Genomic DNA, 19,843 nt, shown 5'->3' with positions numbered 1-19,843 from the left:
AAAGAGAATTCTATTAACTCAATTATAATGGAAAGACAGGTGTCAAGCACCAAAAAATCCCACAAATTATTAATTATTCCTTTAACATCATCCTGTTCTATCAGGTAGCTGTTAGAGTAAATTATCTCCTTATCAGAGGAAATACCAAGCCAAATGCTATTACTCTACCTTCTGATTCTAAAATGTCAAAATGTTTTATTCCAATAACTTATCTGAAGTTTTATTTTTCATTATGCTTCTTTGTATGTCTTAAGAGATTTATTTTCATGAAACCAATGGAAAAAAAAGAGGACAGCAGGAATAAAAGCTTGAAGTCAAGGCAAAAATAAACTATCTATAGTCATGCATCCCTCTGTAAAAATGCCAGATATCCTTGACACCAGGATAATTGACTGCTCTGTGTGACAAAAAGGATATAGAGGAGGCACTAGCTCACTTGCAAACTGTATGGGCTTTCATTAGTGATATCCAGTCTTCTCAGGTCAGTGCAGCAGGAAGTCCAGCTGGACAGAAGCTGCAGTTCCAGCTGCAGATCCACATCTCTGTGTCCTCTGACCTGGTCACTTTTGTCACTGAAACCTTCAAGGATGTGACCAGCATGATGTAAAACTTGTTCTGCTTATTTGGAGAGGTAGGACAGGAACAGCATGTCCTACCTGAGGCTGGTGCAAATAGTATTTGTCTCTTTTTTTATATCATGATTCCCTTTCATCACCCACTGATTCAAAGAATGCAATTAGACTAACCCTAAATATGAAATCACTCCATATTACATCTACGAACAGAGGATGGACATTTTTCAGGTGTACATTCCTCTTATTAATAATATCAATAAGCAAAATCGGTTGTCTTCTTAGGTAGGTTGGGGAATACAAGCAACTGTTCACTATCTCATTTACACAAGCACTCTTTACTCAATAGGCACATATTCTTGTATCCTCACTGCACAAACAAGACAAGATTGATGGAGCTCAAAAGACACAGAGACACACCCAGAGGGACTGCAGATATTTATTTAATTACAGGACAATTTACCTGATTTTCTTAAGCTACTTGCTCACTTGAATTCAAACCCATTCATAATAAAGAATAAGCAATTCACCAAACTTTGAGATTTAGACATCAAAACAAGTCCATTTTATCTAAGTAAGCTGAAAGGAAAATTTCACAGTCTGTGGCACTTTAAAAGATAGTAATCCTCCTTTCCTTTGCCCTCCCCCAGACGCTTACACCTTGTCTCCAGGAACACATTACACAAGAAAGAAACTTGTCAATTATCAAAACTTTTATCACTAAGACTGGGATTAGATAGAGAATAGAAAAATGTTTCAAAATTAATGCGGTAAAGAAGTATGGGAGTAATAAAAGAAGCCTTATGCTTCATTTTAATATTTCCTCATTTTTATTATTGGTTTGCAATATCAGCATCCTATTAGAGTCTAAGCTAAAAATAAGACTTCAGGATAATGGATCTTCCTTTAGGCACCAGTTTTTGAAGAGAAAGGGACAATTTAATATTCTAAAGTCAGTGGAAGTGTGTGGGCACTACGGAAGAGGGGCTTATCTGTAGATTTACTGTGAAACAATTATGCTCCTGTAAGCTCTAAATCCCTCTCCTACTCACAATTAAAGGCATAGATAACTTCCTAATGTACAGCAGCTGACAGATCAGATGATGGAAAGCCAATATCTATCATCCTCTGTTTACTTCTTACTTTGTATGGGGAAAATCAGCCATATGAAGAATCCATTTGGGATAAAAAGAGCTTGGCTAGCAGTGCATAGTATGAAACTGTTTCATCCATCAACTCCCTCCAGAAAGACAGGATTGGATGTTTCATTTGCAGGGCAGAAGAGGAGATACTAAAGGAGGAAGCAATCAGTTCAATAACAAAGGGAAAACTCCTGTCAAGCGGAATTTCAAGCTGCTGAATATCTTTCTGAAAGGCTCTGCATAGCTCCTTAATGGTTCTTTTGTTTGTCTTCAGAAAGGCACTTGCCAGAAAACTTAATTTCAACTTGCAAGCTTTCATTCATAGCTCTCTATGAATAGCAGTGCCAAAGAAAAGGGTGTGAGAGATTAACAGGTACAGTGAATCCAGTTGTGAAGACTTCCTTCAGAGTTTTCATATAGAAACTATAGAAACAGCCTATAGAAAGCTCCAACCAGACCTGGCAGAATCTTTAGCACTTCAGGAACCTCAAAATTTGGCCTGCTGTGTTTAGCTGTAAAGCTCTTCCATCCAGCTTTTAAACAGTTAAAATATTTCTTTGTACATCTAAATCTCATTTATTTCACTAGTAAAATTAATCCAAATCACCAACAAAGCTTGCTTTTAATGCACATTACTGTTCTCTTCTGGCACAGAAAAATCCTGCTGAATCTAAAGCATCCTATGACTCTCCTAAAATTCTTTGGAAGCAGAGAGACTTGCCCACTGTAGAAGTGGGAATTTCCTAAAGAATCAAACTGTATGGCACCTGGATTGTCAGCTTAAGTACTTCTATAAATTTCTTCTGTGTCCTTATTTTTCCAGTTAAACCCTTATCTTATGGGACGTAAAAGGAAGACTGGGAAACTCTGCAATTAGGAATCCAAATAAGTACTTTGGCTTGCCTCCAAAATATCAGTAAAAAATCCCCCATTTTCATATTACTTTTCAAATTTCTGCATCCTTCCTCCTCCCCTTCTCTGTTAATTTCACAGGAGCTTCCTGGCTGATCCTTACTTGTCCTAAGGATTTTGCAAGTAATTTGTGTAAGGGGAATTTAATTAAGATGGCTCGTAATAGCTCACTTTTGCTAACTCAAGCACAGCATCGCCAGCTGGTTGAGGGAGGTGATTGTCCCACTCTGCTCTGCACTGGTACAGCCTCACCTGGAATATTACGTGCAGTTTTGGGCACCACAGTATAAGAAAGATATTAACCTCTTAGAGAGCATCCAAAGGAGGACAACGAAGATCGTGAAGGGCCTTGAGGGGAAGCTGTAGGAGGAGCAGCTGAGGTCGCTTTGTCTGTTTAGCCTGGAGAAGAGGAGACTGAGGGAAGACCTCACAGCAGTCAACAGCCTCCTCACAAGGAGAAATGGAGGGGCCAGCAGTGACCTCTTCTCTCTGGCGACCAGTGACAGGACTGAGGGAATGGCATGAAGCTGTGTCAGAGAAGGTTTAGGTTGGATATTAGGAAAAGGTTCTTCATCCAGTAGTGGCTGGACACTGGAACGGGCTCCTCATGGAAGTGATCGCAGCATCAAGCCTGTCTGAGTTCAAAAAGTGTTTAGACAGAGCTCTCAGGCACATAGTGTGATTCTTGGGGCTGTCCTGTGCAGGGCTGTGAGTTGGACTTTGAAGATCCTTCTGGCTCCCTACCAACTCAGAACATTCTATCGTTCTATGATGGTATTAGTAACTGAGGAGACCTACTTGTCCTCCATCTGCCAAAATTTGTGGATCCAAACCCAAATACCTGATGTTTGAGACTTGCTGTACATGCAAAACTACAGGAAACAGTTTGCACACATAGTGTACATTTGGCAAGCATCTGCTTGCCTGGCCCAGCAACTACACAGAAGCAGGGCAGATTCCCGCTAAGAGCTGGAAAGCAGCAAGCCCTTCTGTTGATCTCAAAAGGCAATGTACCTTTCATGGGCCCTAACCCAAAGGCCCACTGCTCCAAGGGATATGGGGAAGGAGCTGAATCAAATCTGTGAGCAATCTTTCTCGAAAAAAGAATAAATTCTGCTCATCTTCTGATACTACGAGCAGCTCCTTGACCTCCAAAACATTTACCTAAGGAGACACATAATCTACAGCCTTCAGAAAATATGGGTACCTTATATAATGTTATAGCCCTATGACTGAAACTAAGTCAAAACCACTGTGCCACTTGTGCGCCTTCAGGATTTCATTTCAGTCTCAGTGAGACTGGCACCAGACTGGCACAAACAAGTAACAGTGGCAGGTACTGATCAACAAGGAAGTTCCTTCCTTTTTATTCACTGCCCCATGATTGAAGTGACTGAAGATCACCCTCCTAGAAAATGGTATCAAAAAAGCAGGTTCAGTCAGTTTTCACCTCACTGGCTATTTAGGTTTAAGTCTTTGCAGCAGCGTTTTTATTTTTTAAAAGAAAGGATGCTTTGATCTTAAAACTTTATATAAATATTTTTTGAATCAGTTCAATTGTATCTCAGTAGCATATTTTTGTTCTTAAACATACTGTGCAGACTTGCGTCATGGGGAGGGGGAGGCTGCTTCATTATAATATTTGTCTTCCAAAGCAACTGCTACTCAGACTGATGCCCTAATTCCTGGGAAGTGACTGGACATCACCTGCTGGTGGGAAGTACAGAATATATTTTTTGTTTTTCCTTTACTTCCATAAGAAACCTTTACTTTTGCTTTATTAAACCGTCTTTTTTTGACTCATGAGGTTTTTTCCATCTTATTTTCTCCCCTACCCCCATTCTGATAAGGTGTAGGAGGCTTGGAGGACACCTGGCATCACAGCCACCAAATATTTTTAACATCTTTCAGAATCAAAGGTGTATTTCCTTTTCTAATTATGGTAACAACCTATTTTTTTTTACTATTTATAACTGGGATATTGGAGAGTTGTCTATCAACCACAAGATACTTACTTTTTTTTTCTTTTTGAAATTTTTAGGGGATTGTTCAATGTGCTCTCACCAAAAATCAACATCTAATCACCATGAAAGATACTTCAGCTTCGAAGTGAGCCTAGAAACTAAAAATTGACACAGGCAAAAATAATGAAGAAGATGGAAAAATTTCCAGTGTACAGGTTTTCCCTGTGAATTTTGTGGAGGCTCAAAATTCTTTTAGGATCTTCTTCTTTCATTGTTTCAAATTGAAAATACAAATCCATATTTTAACACTTTTTTCTTTTTAGTTTGAACTGCATTAGTCACCCAGCAATCCATTGTTCACAATTTTCTAATATTAAGAACTCAATATTTCCTTTAAAGGATTTGCTTTGGAAACTCACTGTCTAAGCCCTTACAAAAGTCTGAATTGAGTTGCATTTATGATTTTATAGTGAAGGACCTCTCAGGTTTTCGATTATAAAGTTTTACTTTCAAGGACATTTACAACATCTTTTAATTCCTTCAGGGACAACTGAATGATCCTTTTAGGGTTTCCCATATTTGACAGGATTTTGCAAGGTTCCTGTGAGCTACTTAGATATTTCAAAGTGGCTCTTTAGCCCTGTAGTACAAGCTTACTGCATATAACCCATGCAACTGTAATTTAAGCATAGAAAATCAGTATGGGATGACATTGGACACAGTATTCGATAGCAATTTTTTCACTTACAAATGGTGTAGTATCTTTATTTGTGAGTTCTCTAAGAAAAATGTAAATACTCTGACCTTCAAATGTGCAAAGAATTTAGGATTGTGGAATAGTGGTTTGGACACATGTCAAAACCTACTCTATTTTATCTAAGTACCCGGTTTTTGAAAACTGAATAACATCTCTGTTGCATCACTATATATCTTCGGAATTTATAAATAGTGATGCTGTATATGACCACAGCCTGACTTACAGGTATAATTTCACTAAGGAAGGAGAAAAAAACCATTGTGTAATTTCAAAGCCTTGAAATAAGTCCTCCAGCAAAAGAGTGAAGTAAGGCTCTGTAAAATTCAGTCAAAAGCTAGAGAGCTTTGAGGGCAATATAAATGGAAAGCAGCCACTTTTGAAAAGGCAAATTAATGAAAACTAACTTCCTTTTAGTGCCTCCAAATTCTTTGTTCTCTGGCAGCTTTAATAAACTCCTCCTTTTTGCTATATTGAGGACAGTTTCTTCATCTTACTGTTTAAATTTGAAGGAGTTTGGTATTTTCTCCTACTGACTTATTTCAACCAACAGGTGACCTGTTTACCATGGAAGATTAGCTGAAGTCAACTTGAATATGATCAGTAAAACTTAGAATGAGCTCTGGTTAAAAAAAAAAAATTACTTTTATTAGTAAACACTATCTGTATAAATTGCATTTTTGCTTTGAACATAACAGATAAGAAAACCTAATGGATGATCCCGGAAACAAAGCTATACAAACTGAAGAAGACTAAACAAATTAACATCTATCAAGGCAGATGGCTTAAAAGGAGTTGGTGAGTCTTCAGTCCAAGTTAGTTGCTAATTAGTAACTTTGTTCATCGCATGGGTCAGATAGGATAGGATATCTGACCTTATTAGACAAGGTGCTAGTAAAGAAGCTGGAGACAGAAGTTTAATTTCTCACTCTGTGGTTGATTCCCTGTGTCATTCTGTTCAATAAAGTTAAAGCAATGGCACTTTCTTATCACAAAGATACGAGGGAAATAGAAAGACCATAGAAACATAGAATAGTTTGGATTGGAAGGACCTTAAAGATCATCTAGTTCCAATCTCTCTGCCATGGCCAGGAACACCTTCCACTAGACCATTTTGCTCAGAGTCCCATCCAACCTGGCCTTGAATACTTCCAGGGATGGGGCAGCCACAACTTCTCTGGGAAACCTGTTCCAGTGCCTCACCACCCTCACAGCAAATAACTTCCTCCTAATATCTAATCTAAACCTACTCTCTTTTAGTTTGAATCTACTCGTCCTTGTCCTGTTGCTATATGCACTTGTAAAAAGTCCCTCTCTGTCCTTCTTGTAGGCCCCCTTCAGGTACTGCAAGGGCACAATTACATCACCCTGAAGCTGCCTTTTTTCAGGCCAAACAAACCCAGTTCTCTCAGCCTTTCCTCATATGAGAGGTGCTCCATCCCTCTAACCATCTTGGTGGTCCTCTGGACTCACTTCAGCAGGTCCATGTCTTTCTTGTGCTGAGGACCCCAGAGCTGGACACAGCATAGGAAAAAAAATACTGACTGGGAATGAAGGAAGATCATTTATGGCACTAAAGAAGAGCTCAACAGTGTCTACAAGCTGAAACAACACACAATGGAGAAAATGCATGCCAGAAAGTAAACTCTAAAAAATATTCTAGCAGTCTTTCCCACTGTGCTGTATGAGAGACAAAACTGGGCTAGATGGACCCTTGGTCTCACCTACTGTGTTGTTCATTTTGTTTTCAACTGATGTGTGCTTCCCTCTTTGGTGTTACTCGCTACTTGATTTAGTAGATAGAGAGACCCAGGTGAAATGTATTGATTGACAGTCTAAGGAATGATCTGTGGGACACTGGGATCATCTCTTTGGCTCAGAATTGACTTTAAACTGAACTAAACTCCCAGAGCATTCACACAGTATATCTCATTTGTTTTCCACAAATTAAATATAAGTAGCAAGGACAAGCTCATCTTCATGAATATTGGCAGAACAATTTTTAGCCCTGAGAACAAGTGTAGAAGTAATTACTTAGAAGGAAGAATGGGTTTCTTAGCATATGAAGGAACACCAGTGGCAGCACAGGTTTCATTGAATTTTGACATTACGTCAAAAACTCTGAGCAGTCTGAAGCACTTAAAGTATTATTCCTTTAAGACATTTAATAGCAAGAAATAGTGTTCTGAGGGGTACCTAAATGAACATTTCAAATGAGGAAACAAAGACGAAAGCATTTGTTTTTTTACTTTTTATAGCACCTTACTTGCAATGGCCATAAATGTGATTGAGAAGGTATTTAATTTCTATTATGACATTTAGAGGTTTAAGAACACGATCTAATGTTGTGCTAATATTGTTCATGTTTGTTCACTACCCAACTATGAATTATTATCAAAGTGTAGTAAAAATCCAGTCTGGCTGTTTCTGAGTTATGGAATATAAGCAGACTTCTGAATAATTTGAAAAATGTTTAGGTTGCCCTTTTACACTCCAATTTTAACTTGACATATACCTGCCTTGGGCATGTTTGAAGAAATCTGGTTTTGAAATTGTCAAGTTAAGCATCTTAGAACTGTCTAGCTCAATCATAACTGTGCCACATTGCATATTTATTGACAACCACATTTTCTCTTCAGAGAAATATGTTCATATGTGCATGGCTCTCAATGTAATCATGCATATATCTGTGTGTAGGATATGGCAATAAAGCATAAATAAAATAGTAGAGTTGAAGAAGACAAGACAATTATAAAAGCTATTGAAAAACAACTTCCCTCCAAATGCAAGATGCATGGGAATACAAGAAGATCACCTCCATAAACACATTTCTTGGTCCGTAGATTCTCACAGATTGGTGCAGAGCAAAACTTCTGAATAAACTTCAATTTAACTTTCTTATAGACCTTAAGGAAATTTTATATATATATATATATATATATATATATATATATATATATATATATATCTCACGTATATCAAGTATCACATGTACTCCACAGAACTCATATTTCTTTATTCTTGGATATGAATTATCTAAGGAACCTACACAAGAATTTTACTCTGTTGACTTGCTGTTTTTTCTTCCATTGTTTCCTAAATTCTTCAGATATCAATTTATACAGTTAATTAAGCTTATAGTAGAGAGCAAATGAATGTTACACCTGAAAAAAAGAACTGTACATTTATTTTACATAACTAAAAAAATCAAACTGTGAATTACTTCAACAAAATTCTAGAATTCAGTTAGAACTAAACTAAATAGAATTAAGTTAGAAGTGAATTTAGTTCATTTTATGAACTACATTTATACAGTAGTTTTCATGGATTTAAATGAAGTGTCCTCCCCTCTAACAAGGGTTTTAGTGTTGTAAGTCATGACAACTATGTGTAGTTCCAAAAGTGCATATATAATAAAATTTATGTTCACTTTCATTGCAGCCTATTCCTTCTAATCACTTGTTCTCTTAATAATTACAGCGTTGGCAGTCCTGGTTTGGTTTTTGCGGGGTGGATTTTTTTGTTGTTGTTGTTGTTCTTTTTTTTTTTTAATATTATCTTCTTCTGATGTTTTCTACTCATTCAGCAGAAACATGATTAAAGACAGCACACATTTTGGCAGATGGGTGATTGCCTCTTAAATCCTCCTATGAAACAGGTATTTGTGGAAACTTATGGGCACATGCAATTTTCTCCCCTTAAAATATGCACAGCCCAGCCTTTGTGGTTCTAAATCTGTAGCCTGAGGCCCACGTACGGACCTTTGGATTTCTGGACAGCTGCATCAGGACGTAACTTGTACAGATTAATTTGAATTTTAAATTGTATCACTTGAGTCACACCATGCAACTTTTAAATAGTATCTTCATTTGTATCTACTGGTGCTCACATTTGTACATCACCACTATTTTATTTCAGTCATGGGAACCCTGGTAATGTGACCCTCTCCTGCTGCAAGCAGATGCTCTTCTTCTCTGCAGCAGCAGCCCAGCTGCTGGAAGAAAGGATTTATGTCAGGTCCACTGCCCTTCCCTGATGGACTACAGGAGTCACAGGAAGCACAGTATTGATTGGAGCTTCTTTGATCTGTTAAAATTATGTTCAACCCTTCAGCTGTAAAACTGAGTAACCACAGACCTAGGATATGTGATGGGATTTTTCTTAGGGAAGGAAAGTTGTATGTAGAAGAAACAGAGTTTTATCTTTGGAAGCCAGTTATTATAGTTAAAATATATTAATCAGGTAACAAAAAATTACTTTCTCTGCCCCTTTACCATAACCTGGTCACTTTGTCACTTTGTATCTAGCTCTGTGTCTATTCTATCCATCTGTCTAAATGCATGTACATATATATATGTATATATATACATATATTTATATATATATACCTCTATATATGACCTATTCTATTTACATTGCAAATTGCATTAGAAATTCATTTTACTAGTCTAAAATATCTAAGTTTTTTCGAGGAGAGTTTTTTCATTCTCCAATCTTCTTTGCATAGCTGCTAGATACAAGGAATTCTGGGCTCCAAGAATCTATATTTTTAATAATTTAACCTGAAGCCTACATTTCACACCAGGAAAAATGAATGAATTAATGGTTTAAGCTTGTTAAACTCAGTGGGACATGTTAGAGCAAACTGACAGAACTCTTTTTAAGTCAATGAAATGGTGACAATTTACACAGCTTAGCAGATGGCCCTCCCTCTCCTCACCTACAAGAGCAGTACAGTACAGCTGTTTTAAGGGGAGAAGTTAGCGTAACTTTGAAGATCAAACTGGACTGCATATTAAGCACTAGTTATGTGTGCAGACAGCCTGACAGGCCAGTGCATGACCTGGATAGTGCCACAATATAGCACAGGTCCATAAAACAGCATCCTTGTTGCTATGCAGTGCAAAAACTGGATATTTTTTAGTAGGAGACTTCTCAGCGCTACTGCCAAGGACCCTGGGGAGGATGAAACCAACTAAGGCAGGTGCCAAGCAAGGAGACTCCTGAATGAGTCAAAATTCTTACCCATGGGTAAGACTGCCAGACCATTTGAAATTTTCCACAGTGTAGATAAGAGCATGCGTGTCCACATATAGGTCACAACCCAGAAAACCTCTCCTGACTTTAGGTCTGGAATAGTAAAAATTTTACAAAATACAGGTAGTAGCTACTCTAACCAGCTTCTGTCCAATAACCCAGTGGTCAGAGGGCTCACCCACAATGTGGCACACATACTCCCCTTGCTTCCAAGTCAGTGTTCAAGCCCACCTCTCTCACCTTGCAGACCAATTCACCAGGTTACAGTATATCTTCAGGTGGCTGGGGAGAAGGTCAGAGCAGAACATTCTGTGTTTGGTATGGTTTGGTTTGGTTTGGTTTGCATTGGTTTGAAGGAACTTCTGGAGGATGCCTAGTCAGTCCTATGTCCCACTTCAAGTAGGACTATCATCAAGATCAACACTGCTATTACAGCTCTTCCATCAAAGGAATGACTCTTTGGCTGAGACAGCATAGAATCATAGAATCATTAAGGTTGGAAAACACCTCTAAGATCCTCGAGTCCAAACATAACCCAACACTGCCAACTTCAACACTAAACCATGTCTTGAAGTACCATATCTACACATTATGTGATATCATATATAACCTCTCACATAAAGGTAATTTGGTTTCTTATCTGAAAATAGGGCAAATTTCTGTCTGAAGAAAAATACCTGGTGCCTGGAGCAGGGAATCAAAACTGGAGCCCTCATCTTCCTGCCAGGTAATTGCTCTTTCACCATATTAAAGCTCCCTGTAGCCTAAAGTCTATTCAATTCCATCCAAAGCTGATAATTTTTGGCAAAGGTAACCGAGACAAACCTCTTCCAGAACACCACTGGGATTGCTGGGTGCAATGTTCCTGGGGGAAAAAAGGTGCAAACTTCCCCCAGGAAAAGAATTTACTCTGTATCCTTCAAGCTCTGAACTGGTTAGACAGGTGAGGAGCTAGAAGCAATAGCACAACCAACTGTGCCTTAGGTGGGCATCTGGCACTTTTAGTGTATGAAGGTGAGTGAGTATGCTACAAGAAATGAAACTCATTTCATCAAAACTTAAGCCTGACCCAGCTGAGTCAATAGAAATAAATGAACATTGTAACCCATGATGCAGCTGACAATGCTGCACAGAGGAATGCCAATCAAAATGTCTCAGGATTAAATCAGAATAATGTGGATATTTTAATGCACTCAATTTCCTATATGATGAGGCAGTTAGGGAGAGCTGCTCAGATGTTCTTTGATTAAAGTTCTCTGTTTAGAAGTGTAACCTGAATTTTCTGTATCCTAAGTTAGCTATTTCATAGCAATTGCCTGTTCATCTCTCTGCTTTTTTATAAACTTCATGAAGAAAGCCTTGTGGAACTACAATAAAAAGTACTAAATTAAACGAAAATTCTTTCTATATGTCTTTGCTCTAATTTTTCTTTATTCTCAGACATCTGTTGACCTATACAGAGAAATGTCTCACAACACTGTTTTGTTACTCTTAGATAAATGATGAAACGTAAATGCAGAAAATTATCTGCTATATTGTCACATTATTTTTAAACATCATTCTGATTACTTGCTAACATGCTTTTACCCTTTTTCTTACCTGGTGGTGTGGGAATCTTTTCGTATAGATTTCCAGATATGAAATTCTTCGAGGGAAAGGTTTTATCTTTCTTTATGTATACTGTAAAGAAAGGAATGGAAATGTTACTAATGTTACGTAAGTGATGACATTTAAATAAAGCACTGTAAAGTATCTATTCATAACTGATGCATGTTGCCTCTTAATGGTAACAAGTTTTTATTATTTCCCTGTTCTCTTCATCTTATGTCTAACTTTTTACATTGCTTTTGTAGATTGCATCAGGCCCTGAAGTGTGATCCTTTTTTCCTCATGGTAATACTTTGTTTTCTGAACAGAACCAAAGAATTCATTGCATAACTCCCTCAACATTCTAAATCAGATGACTTGTTTAGAATTGCAGATTATGCTCAAAGGGACTGCTTGAACCATACTGGTGTCATCAGAATTACATACAAAATTGAGCCATCACGAACACATTATAATCTGTTTTGAAAAGAGCATGATGCTGAGTAATGAAGAATCATGATGCCAAAATTTTTTTATTTTTAATTAAATATAGCCCTGTAACACATGGAAAAAAGTTCAAATGAGAAGACATTGATGCTCCTGCTCATGATTTTCACGTGCTCTTCTCAAGACTCTGTTTCTAGCCCCACATCAACTAAACAAAATTGCAACTGCAATGGTTGAGACAGTATATTTTATACGTGTTTTCAGACACTTCCAGCTCTCAGGTAAGTAGACATACATTAAAAAATAAAGATGTCTTATAAATTCTGACAGACTGTAGTTCTCCAAATGAAAAAATATTCTTTCATGCTCAAACTGGTGTTGATACTGTAGGCATCCAGTAAGAGCAGGGAGTGCATGTCTGACAGTAATGTATTTCATATTACTTTTAACAACTGATTGAAGCCTGTGTTTTTGGAGTTTGTTCTCAGTTGATCATTTAGTTGTTGGAAATTATTCAGCACGTGGATTGGTTAAATACTGAGAATTCATGACCTCTGATGTAATTAAACACCTGCACTGCTTTTATATTTAATTATTAATAAAACCAGCTAATTATTTTGTATGACCTTTTGCCACAAAGGTATCTTTTGACTCTTCTTGAGATCAAAAGACATCTTCAGAAACAGAGATCAAAAGAATTCATGTGCAACTAGTAGAATCAGCTTCCTTCATAAAGTGCAAACAGCTTATTTCAAATTGAAGCTTAATTTCACTGTTGTTTCAATTGGGATTACACACAGTGTTAATCACCTCATGTTTGGACATAAAAATGGGAACAGTATCTTATTTTTTATTTATTGGATATAACATGAATTTGCACATGTGCACAAATACATGTGCACAAACGCTTTGCTCATTTACTAAAAAGTAATGTTAGATTATGTTGGTTGGACATAATGAAGAATTTCTTCCCTGAAAGGATGCTCAGGCATTGGAATGAGGCGGTGGAGTCACCGTCCCGGGAGGTGTTCAAGAAACAACTGGATGTGACACTGCCATGGTCTAGTTAGCAGAGTGGTGATCGGTCAAAGGCTGGGTTCAATGATCCTGGAGGTCTTTTCCAAGCTTCGTGATTCTATGATTCTATGTAATCACTAGGAATAGTCACTGCATAAAGTTAATACAAGTTCTATACATTATTTTTGAAAAGTGTTCTTCAATAAAACAGGAGCACACATCTCAGTGATTCGGCAGTTGATTGTGTTCTGATTTTCCTGCTTTCAGATGAAAAGTCCTTAGAGTTGCTCTGTTAATGGTAAGGGGAGACATCAGCTTTTTTTTCACCTTGAAAATATTGGGATAGTCAACATATTTTAAAAACAAACCTAAAACCTGTGATAAGGTGTACTTTGGTTGATATTCTGAAAAATGTACACAATAATTTTGCAAGTTTAAGACACATTCTTTTTAACGACTACTAGTTCCAAATAAAAAAAAATTAAAAAATTAAAAAAATAAAAGGACTTGTCCATCTAAAACTAAATTTACATGGCTCTTTTTTTATTTATGCAGTTTAAGTACAAAATAATCAAGTGAAAAACATCCTTCCAGGCAGCTAATAGTAGAAGACCTCGGGATATATAGGTGTCTCTCAGTAAGCTTACAATTGCAAGCAGGACTGGGACTCTCAGAAAAAGAAGAGCCACTTTCTTTTTTAGACCAGTAATAACATTGCCTCTGTCTAATTCTGCTTTTTAGATTCAGCTGTCTGTATACAAACCATAGGTTTTCAGGTAAAAGCACTGATGTCTCTGAATCTTTTATTTCAGTCTCAGTGGAAAAGATTATATGAAAACATGGACATTCCGATCTACAAAATGCCCGTCCACTTTGCAAAGCATCTGCATCACTTACACGCACAGAAGATGCACAGAAAATGATAAAGTGTAGCTGTTGCTATGTCACTGTAATGGAAGACTAGAGAATGTTTTGTTATTTTCCCCCCCTGGGTTTCACTGAGAAATAAGTAGTGCTGTCAGAATGAAGAGAGTCTCTAAATTATTCAGTCTAATTTATCCTTTAAAATCTAAAATGAAAGTTCCAATGTGTTAACAATTTTCAGTAGCTGGGAAGGTAAATTTAAAAAAAAAAAAGAAAATTAAGTACATTAGCTTAGAAGTTTACAACTATGTATATTGTTTTTGAACAAAAGAGCACGATAAAAATAAAGCTGTTGAGATTATCCAAGAACAAGAAATGGGGGTAAGAATTTTAAAAGTACGTATTGTTTGTCACATCTGAATACTTCTGTGTTTAGAAAGATCGATCCCCCTCTACTTAAGATCTTGACATACTGTGATGAGACTAACTGCACCTAATGCATCTTGCTTCATTACTTTCTTACCTCTCCTCCTGTCTTCCCTCCTCAGTCTCCTCAACATTAGTAAATTAACTAATGTTAATTTACTCAGCCTCCTCAACATTAGCCTCCTCAGCACTAGTAAAAATTTCTTAGGGCTGTCAAGCATTAAAACAGGCTGCCCGGGGAAGTGGTGGAGTCACCACTCCTGGAGGTATTTAAAAGACTGTAGATGTGTCAGGCACATGGTTTAGTGGCGGACTTGGCAGTGCTGGGTTAATGGTTGAACTCAATGACCCTAAAGGTCTTTTTCAGCTGAAATCATTCTCTGGTTCTATGACTCTATAGACTCCGTTTCTGGCCAAGAAGCCTTAACACAGCCTTTTCAGCACAGTTTGTGTAGAGAATATAATTTTACATACAGCTAATTTCTTAACTTGTGAGCTTTGATCACAGTGTTTCAGCTAAAAGGCAGCTTCTATTTCCAATGTACTGCTGGAGAAATACTGCTCTGAAGTTTTATGATCTCATTTCCTTTCAAGATATCCAAACATACACAAAGTTTAAAGAGACCTGTATTGACCCGCAAAACACTTCGAGAGACCTGCATGCAATTTACAGCAGTAAAAAGTGTTCAAGCGCGGGGGCCCTCCCAGGTGACCCAGGGGACGGTGAGCTCTGACAGACACCTCGCCCTCAGCAGGCGAGGCCCAAGCGCCCGGCGGGTCCCGGGCTGGGCCCGCACCCTCCGCAGGGCCACACCGCCCAAAGCCTGCCCGCGGCTGCAGCCCCTCCTTCTCTGGCGGCACAAGGGGCCTTCACATGTCTCCTGCGGGGCTCCCTGGCTTCCTCCTCCCTGCACATTCCCGACTGAGGCGGCCTTGGAGCGGGCGGCGAGGCCCAGGCCGTAAGCTCTTCCAACACCCGCACGAAACACCCGTGTGTGGCCGAGATCGACACGAGTGGGACGCAGAGGGCCCGCACCGAGGAGCTCGCACCACAGCGCCTCGGGGCTGGCGCTGTGCCTGATCCCAGATCCCAGCCGGGGCGGTGAGCTCGCGTCCCACTGCCCGGGCCAGCAGGCGCTGCCCCCGCCATGGCGCTGGGGGCCGCGGCAGGTGGGTCGGGCCCGAAGCTCTCGGGGCTGCCCGGGAAGGCGGTGAGGGAGGGTGACAGAAGGCTCCGGGATGGAGGCAGCAGCCTGAGGAGGTGCCCCCACCCCGCGGTGTCAGTGAGTGCCTCTGGCCTTTGGGGACATCCCCCGTGTGTAAACCCCGCGCCCAGGGGTGCGGGTCTGGGGGCTGCCTGGAACACCCTTTGGTACTCCTGGTTCCCCTGGGACAGCCCCCTGGTACAGCCCCCTGGCACTCCTGGTTCCTCTGGGACAGTTGCCTGGCTCTCAAGGCGGAAGGCCTGGCGTGGCAAGCCTCAAATGTTCAAGGAGCAGTTTCCTGAGGAAAGGATGAGTTTATTTGGAAGGAAATGGAAGCCTTCCCGTGGAAGTTGCACTGCTTTGGTTATTAACAATGAAGAATACCAGCTATGAGTGTCTTCTCTCAATATTTATTCAGATTCCTAGTTTTTTGATTTGTTACAGGTCTGAATTTTTTTTTTGTGTTCATTTCACCCAAATCACAAGTAAGAACACTGTATTGTTGTGTATGGGATAGATTCTGGGATTCAATTAGTGCTCTACTTGTTAAAAAAAGGTTGCATGAATATGCAAGTATGACAGAATAGTAAAGAGTTATCGAAGTTGCTGGTATTTTTACCTGAAACTGAATATTTCTAATGTCAGTGAATTCAAATGGTTGTATCTGATCACCCCATCCTTTGAAACTGAGGAATCATAGTGCGTCGTTTCTTGCATTTTTCTCAGTGGCTGATGGAAGAAAGCAATGATTAATTTTGTCTTACCACTGAATACCCTGGGTTGGAAGGACCTTGGAGATCATCTGGTTCCAACAGCCCTGCCACGGGCAGGGACACCTTACACTAGACTGGGCTGCTCAAAGCCCCATCCAGCCTGGCCTTGAACACTTCCAGTGCAGCTCCTCACTAGCAGAGCATGAGGCACTAAGAAGTCCATGACTTAGGGTAAACAGTCCATAGCAACAGCCAAAACATCAGGGTGTTATCAACATTATTCTCATAATAAATCCAAAAGACACACCACTATACCAGCTATTAAGAAAAAATGTCCCAGCTGAAACTAGGACAGGCATCCTCAGCTTCTCTGGGCAACACTTTCCAGTATCTCACCACCCTCACAGTAAAGAATTTCTTCCTAATAGCTAATATAAATCTACCCACTTTCAGTTTAAAGCCATTTCCCCTTTTCCTATCACTACATGCTCTTCTAAAAGGTCCCTCTCCAGTTTTCCTGTAGTCCCCCTTTAGGTACTGGAAGGCTGCTAGAAGGTCTCCCTGGAGCCTTCTCTTCTCTAGGCTGAACAAACCCAATACTCTCAGCCTGTCTTCATAGGAGAGGTGCTCCAGCCCTCTGACCATCTTTGTGACTCAGACGTTTTTTCAATTTGAATAGACTATTAATTGAGCTGAATTAAAGTGTAAAAAGTACTTGTCTATGGACTTGGCTACAAATGCTTGGCAAGTGCCTTCAGTGGTTCACTATCTTTTACAATCTCTAGTGCTTCATAAATTCTTATCTACGCACTACATATTCAAATGGGGCTATGGTTATGTTAGTATCTGTAGTATATATAAGGCTTCGTTCTTTATTGTATACTGTATGCTTTTTAGAGAGCTAGATTCCTAGAATCTTTTCCTTGTTTTCTAGTACAAACATTTCCTTTCTTTTGAACAATCTCATCTTTCATTCTGCCAATATTAAATTTCTGTCAGAAACCCAAGAACAAGGTTTTCTAAGTACGATGGATGCTTTCTGGAAGCATACTTGAATGAAACTTGTTCACTGAAAGATGCTGGTCTTTTAAAAACATAGGGAAACCAACCTGTTCAGGTAAAGGCTGAAAGTGTGAAACTGAAAAGAAAAATGGTGATATTTTAGTCACTAGCCTCTGTATAATCCTCCAAACTCTTGATAATTGTCTTTTTTTTTGAACTCTGCTTTGAAATTCTACATTGAAAAGCTAATGCAGTCTTTGTAATAAGAAAATCTTGGAGAGATATGGCTGCTTTCTTGTAACAGCATTATATAAAGGCTGTGATTGTTTTCCACAGTCCAAAATGCCAACTGTAAATTTATACTTTATGTAATTATTACTACCAAATATGAAACTTTGTAAAAGAGTAAGAGTCTGAATTTCATGGTCTGTCTCTTAAAGCTGCAATGAAAAGTGTATCCTCAATTCCTAGACGGAGTGGATTTACATTCAGTTGGCTAAACGATCACAATTTTGTTTTGGTAGGGGATGAAATCTGTGCTGACATAAGAATAGATAAATTTGTACCACTGAGTTATACTTTAATTTCTGAACAGTGGGTTTTATAGAATAAATTCCCTTTTCTGGAAATACTTTCATGTCTTTGGTAGTCAAAATAGTAAAGAGATACATGGTAATGGTAGTGTGTGCCAGATCAATTAGATGTTGTTGTAAGTGACACATAAAAAAAGCCTGTTGGAGGAGAAAAAAGAGTGCAAAGGGAAGAACTCTCAGCTTCTAGGGAGAACATATACACAATTTTAAACTTCCAGAAAACTCAGGCTTATATTAGTGTTTTTGAATGATCTCATTGAAGAGTGATGCACAGAAACTTTGAGGGGCTGAACTGATTGTTTTATGCTCATATAATTTTGGGCATACTTGACGTTCCTTCTGTTTTACTTTGCACCTGTCTGCTATTTTGTTTGTGCATTGAAAACGCTTATATGTTCACAAAGTTATTTTTTCAAACTTTTTTCCATGATTTTTGGAGTTTCTTCTAGAAAGCTTTTTTTTTTTTTTGTTCCCAGAAATATTCAGAAGATCTAGAATTACAAACTTCTTTAAAAGGTGTTGATTTTGGCCTTGCAGAATTTTTCCTGTTAATTAGGCACTTAAATAGTTTTTTGAAGGTCTCAGCTTTAGCTGCCTGTGGTGCAGCAACTCATCTGACTGAAGTTAGCTGTCCACAGTGCATGTGTGCATCTGATCTAGTCATCTGAACACTCTGTGTAGTCTGTGAAGAGAAACAAATGGTTCTGGGTCACGACTTAACTTCACCACACAGTAGACGTACAAATAACTTGGCGTATTTTTAATGTTCAAAATCTCTGTTTCTGCCCACTGATAATAAAGCAAGTCTAGGCAGCTGTAGCCTTCTAAATTGTAGATTTCTGTTAAGAGAAGATGAATCCTACCTCTAAAATGTTACTGAAATCCTGAGGGATTATGCTCGTTTATGTTCTTAAAACCTCTGAAACAGTTATAATTGGGGAATGTTAATAAGCTCTAAAATATTTTTTCAATGCATTCATGTGATTTGGTTTTGGAGAATTTGTAAAACTTTTAGAAACTAAAATTATTTAGAAGTTAAATAGTTTGAAGAAAAAAATCATGCTACATTTAAATCAAGTTTTCTCGTGCTTTTAAGTATTTATTATTTTTAATATTATTTCAGCATTTCGAGCCATTAAAATATGCTGGAGTTATTGTTTAGGCTTGTTTTAGGAAAAGCAAGTTCTTTGCTCAGTGAGTATGTCCACTTTACATAACTTTGTGTGTTACGAGAATAGGTTGTTTAAAGATGACACTGTGTATATTAAACCATAGCTGTGGTTTAATATACATTTTTACAATAAAAGCTGCTTAATTGGAACAGAAGGCATACTTTGGTTCATCTTGATTATGCAGCTGTCCCATTATCATTGTTTTTTATATACATGGATGACAGTATTATGCTAGACATACCAATTAAATCAAGTTTATTTTATTGTTACTTAATGTTATGGCCTTATGTGTCTGCAGCTCAGCCCAGTTCCACTGGAGCACTTGCAGGGTTTTGTGCTCCATCATAGTGAGTCAGTATCTTGATTTCTCTTGTGTAAAGCAGAATGAGGTTACAGAGATGTGGGTAATTTTGTCACCTTTATTTGCACTGTGTAA

General features: G+C 38.5%; 1 protein-coding gene and 1 long non-coding RNA gene across 6 annotated transcripts in view; one reads left to right on the top strand and one right to left on the bottom strand.

Annotated features, from left to right (window-relative positions):
* LOC135411924 (uncharacterized) overlaps positions 1 to 15,358 on the bottom strand; it is a 28,326-nt gene extending 12,968 nt beyond the window's left edge. The window contains exons 1-2 of the long non-coding RNA XR_010429389.1: positions 14,820 to 15,358; positions 11,981 to 12,061 (exon numbers count right to left, since the gene is read on the bottom strand). This is a non-coding gene — a long non-coding RNA (uncharacterized LOC135411924). The remainder of the gene's footprint in view (positions 1 to 11,980; positions 12,062 to 14,819) is intronic.
* MEI4 (meiotic double-stranded break formation protein 4) overlaps positions 1 to 19,843 on the top strand; it is a 231,324-nt gene that overhangs the window by 42,477 nt on the left and 169,004 nt on the right. The window contains exon 1 of one of the 5 annotated variants that reach the window (XM_064650092.1): positions 15,777 to 15,892. The exons of the other annotated variants lie outside the window; for them this stretch is intronic. Within the exon in view, the coding sequence (XP_064506162.1) occupies positions 15,871 to 15,892 (22 nt within the window). The 5' untranslated portion in view covers positions 15,777 to 15,870. Of the gene's footprint in view, positions 1 to 15,776; positions 15,893 to 19,843 lie in introns of those variants that run through there. 5 annotated transcript variants of the gene reach the window in all.

The sequence above is a fragment of the Pseudopipra pipra genome, chromosome 3 (assembly GCF_036250125.1).
Source record: "Pseudopipra pipra isolate bDixPip1 chromosome 3, bDixPip1.hap1, whole genome shotgun sequence".
NCBI classification, from domain to species: Eukaryota; Metazoa; Chordata; class Aves; order Passeriformes; family Pipridae; genus Pseudopipra; species Pseudopipra pipra.
The sequence above is the reverse complement of the archived record's forward strand: the minus strand, read 5'-3'. Positions and strand labels throughout refer to the sequence as shown.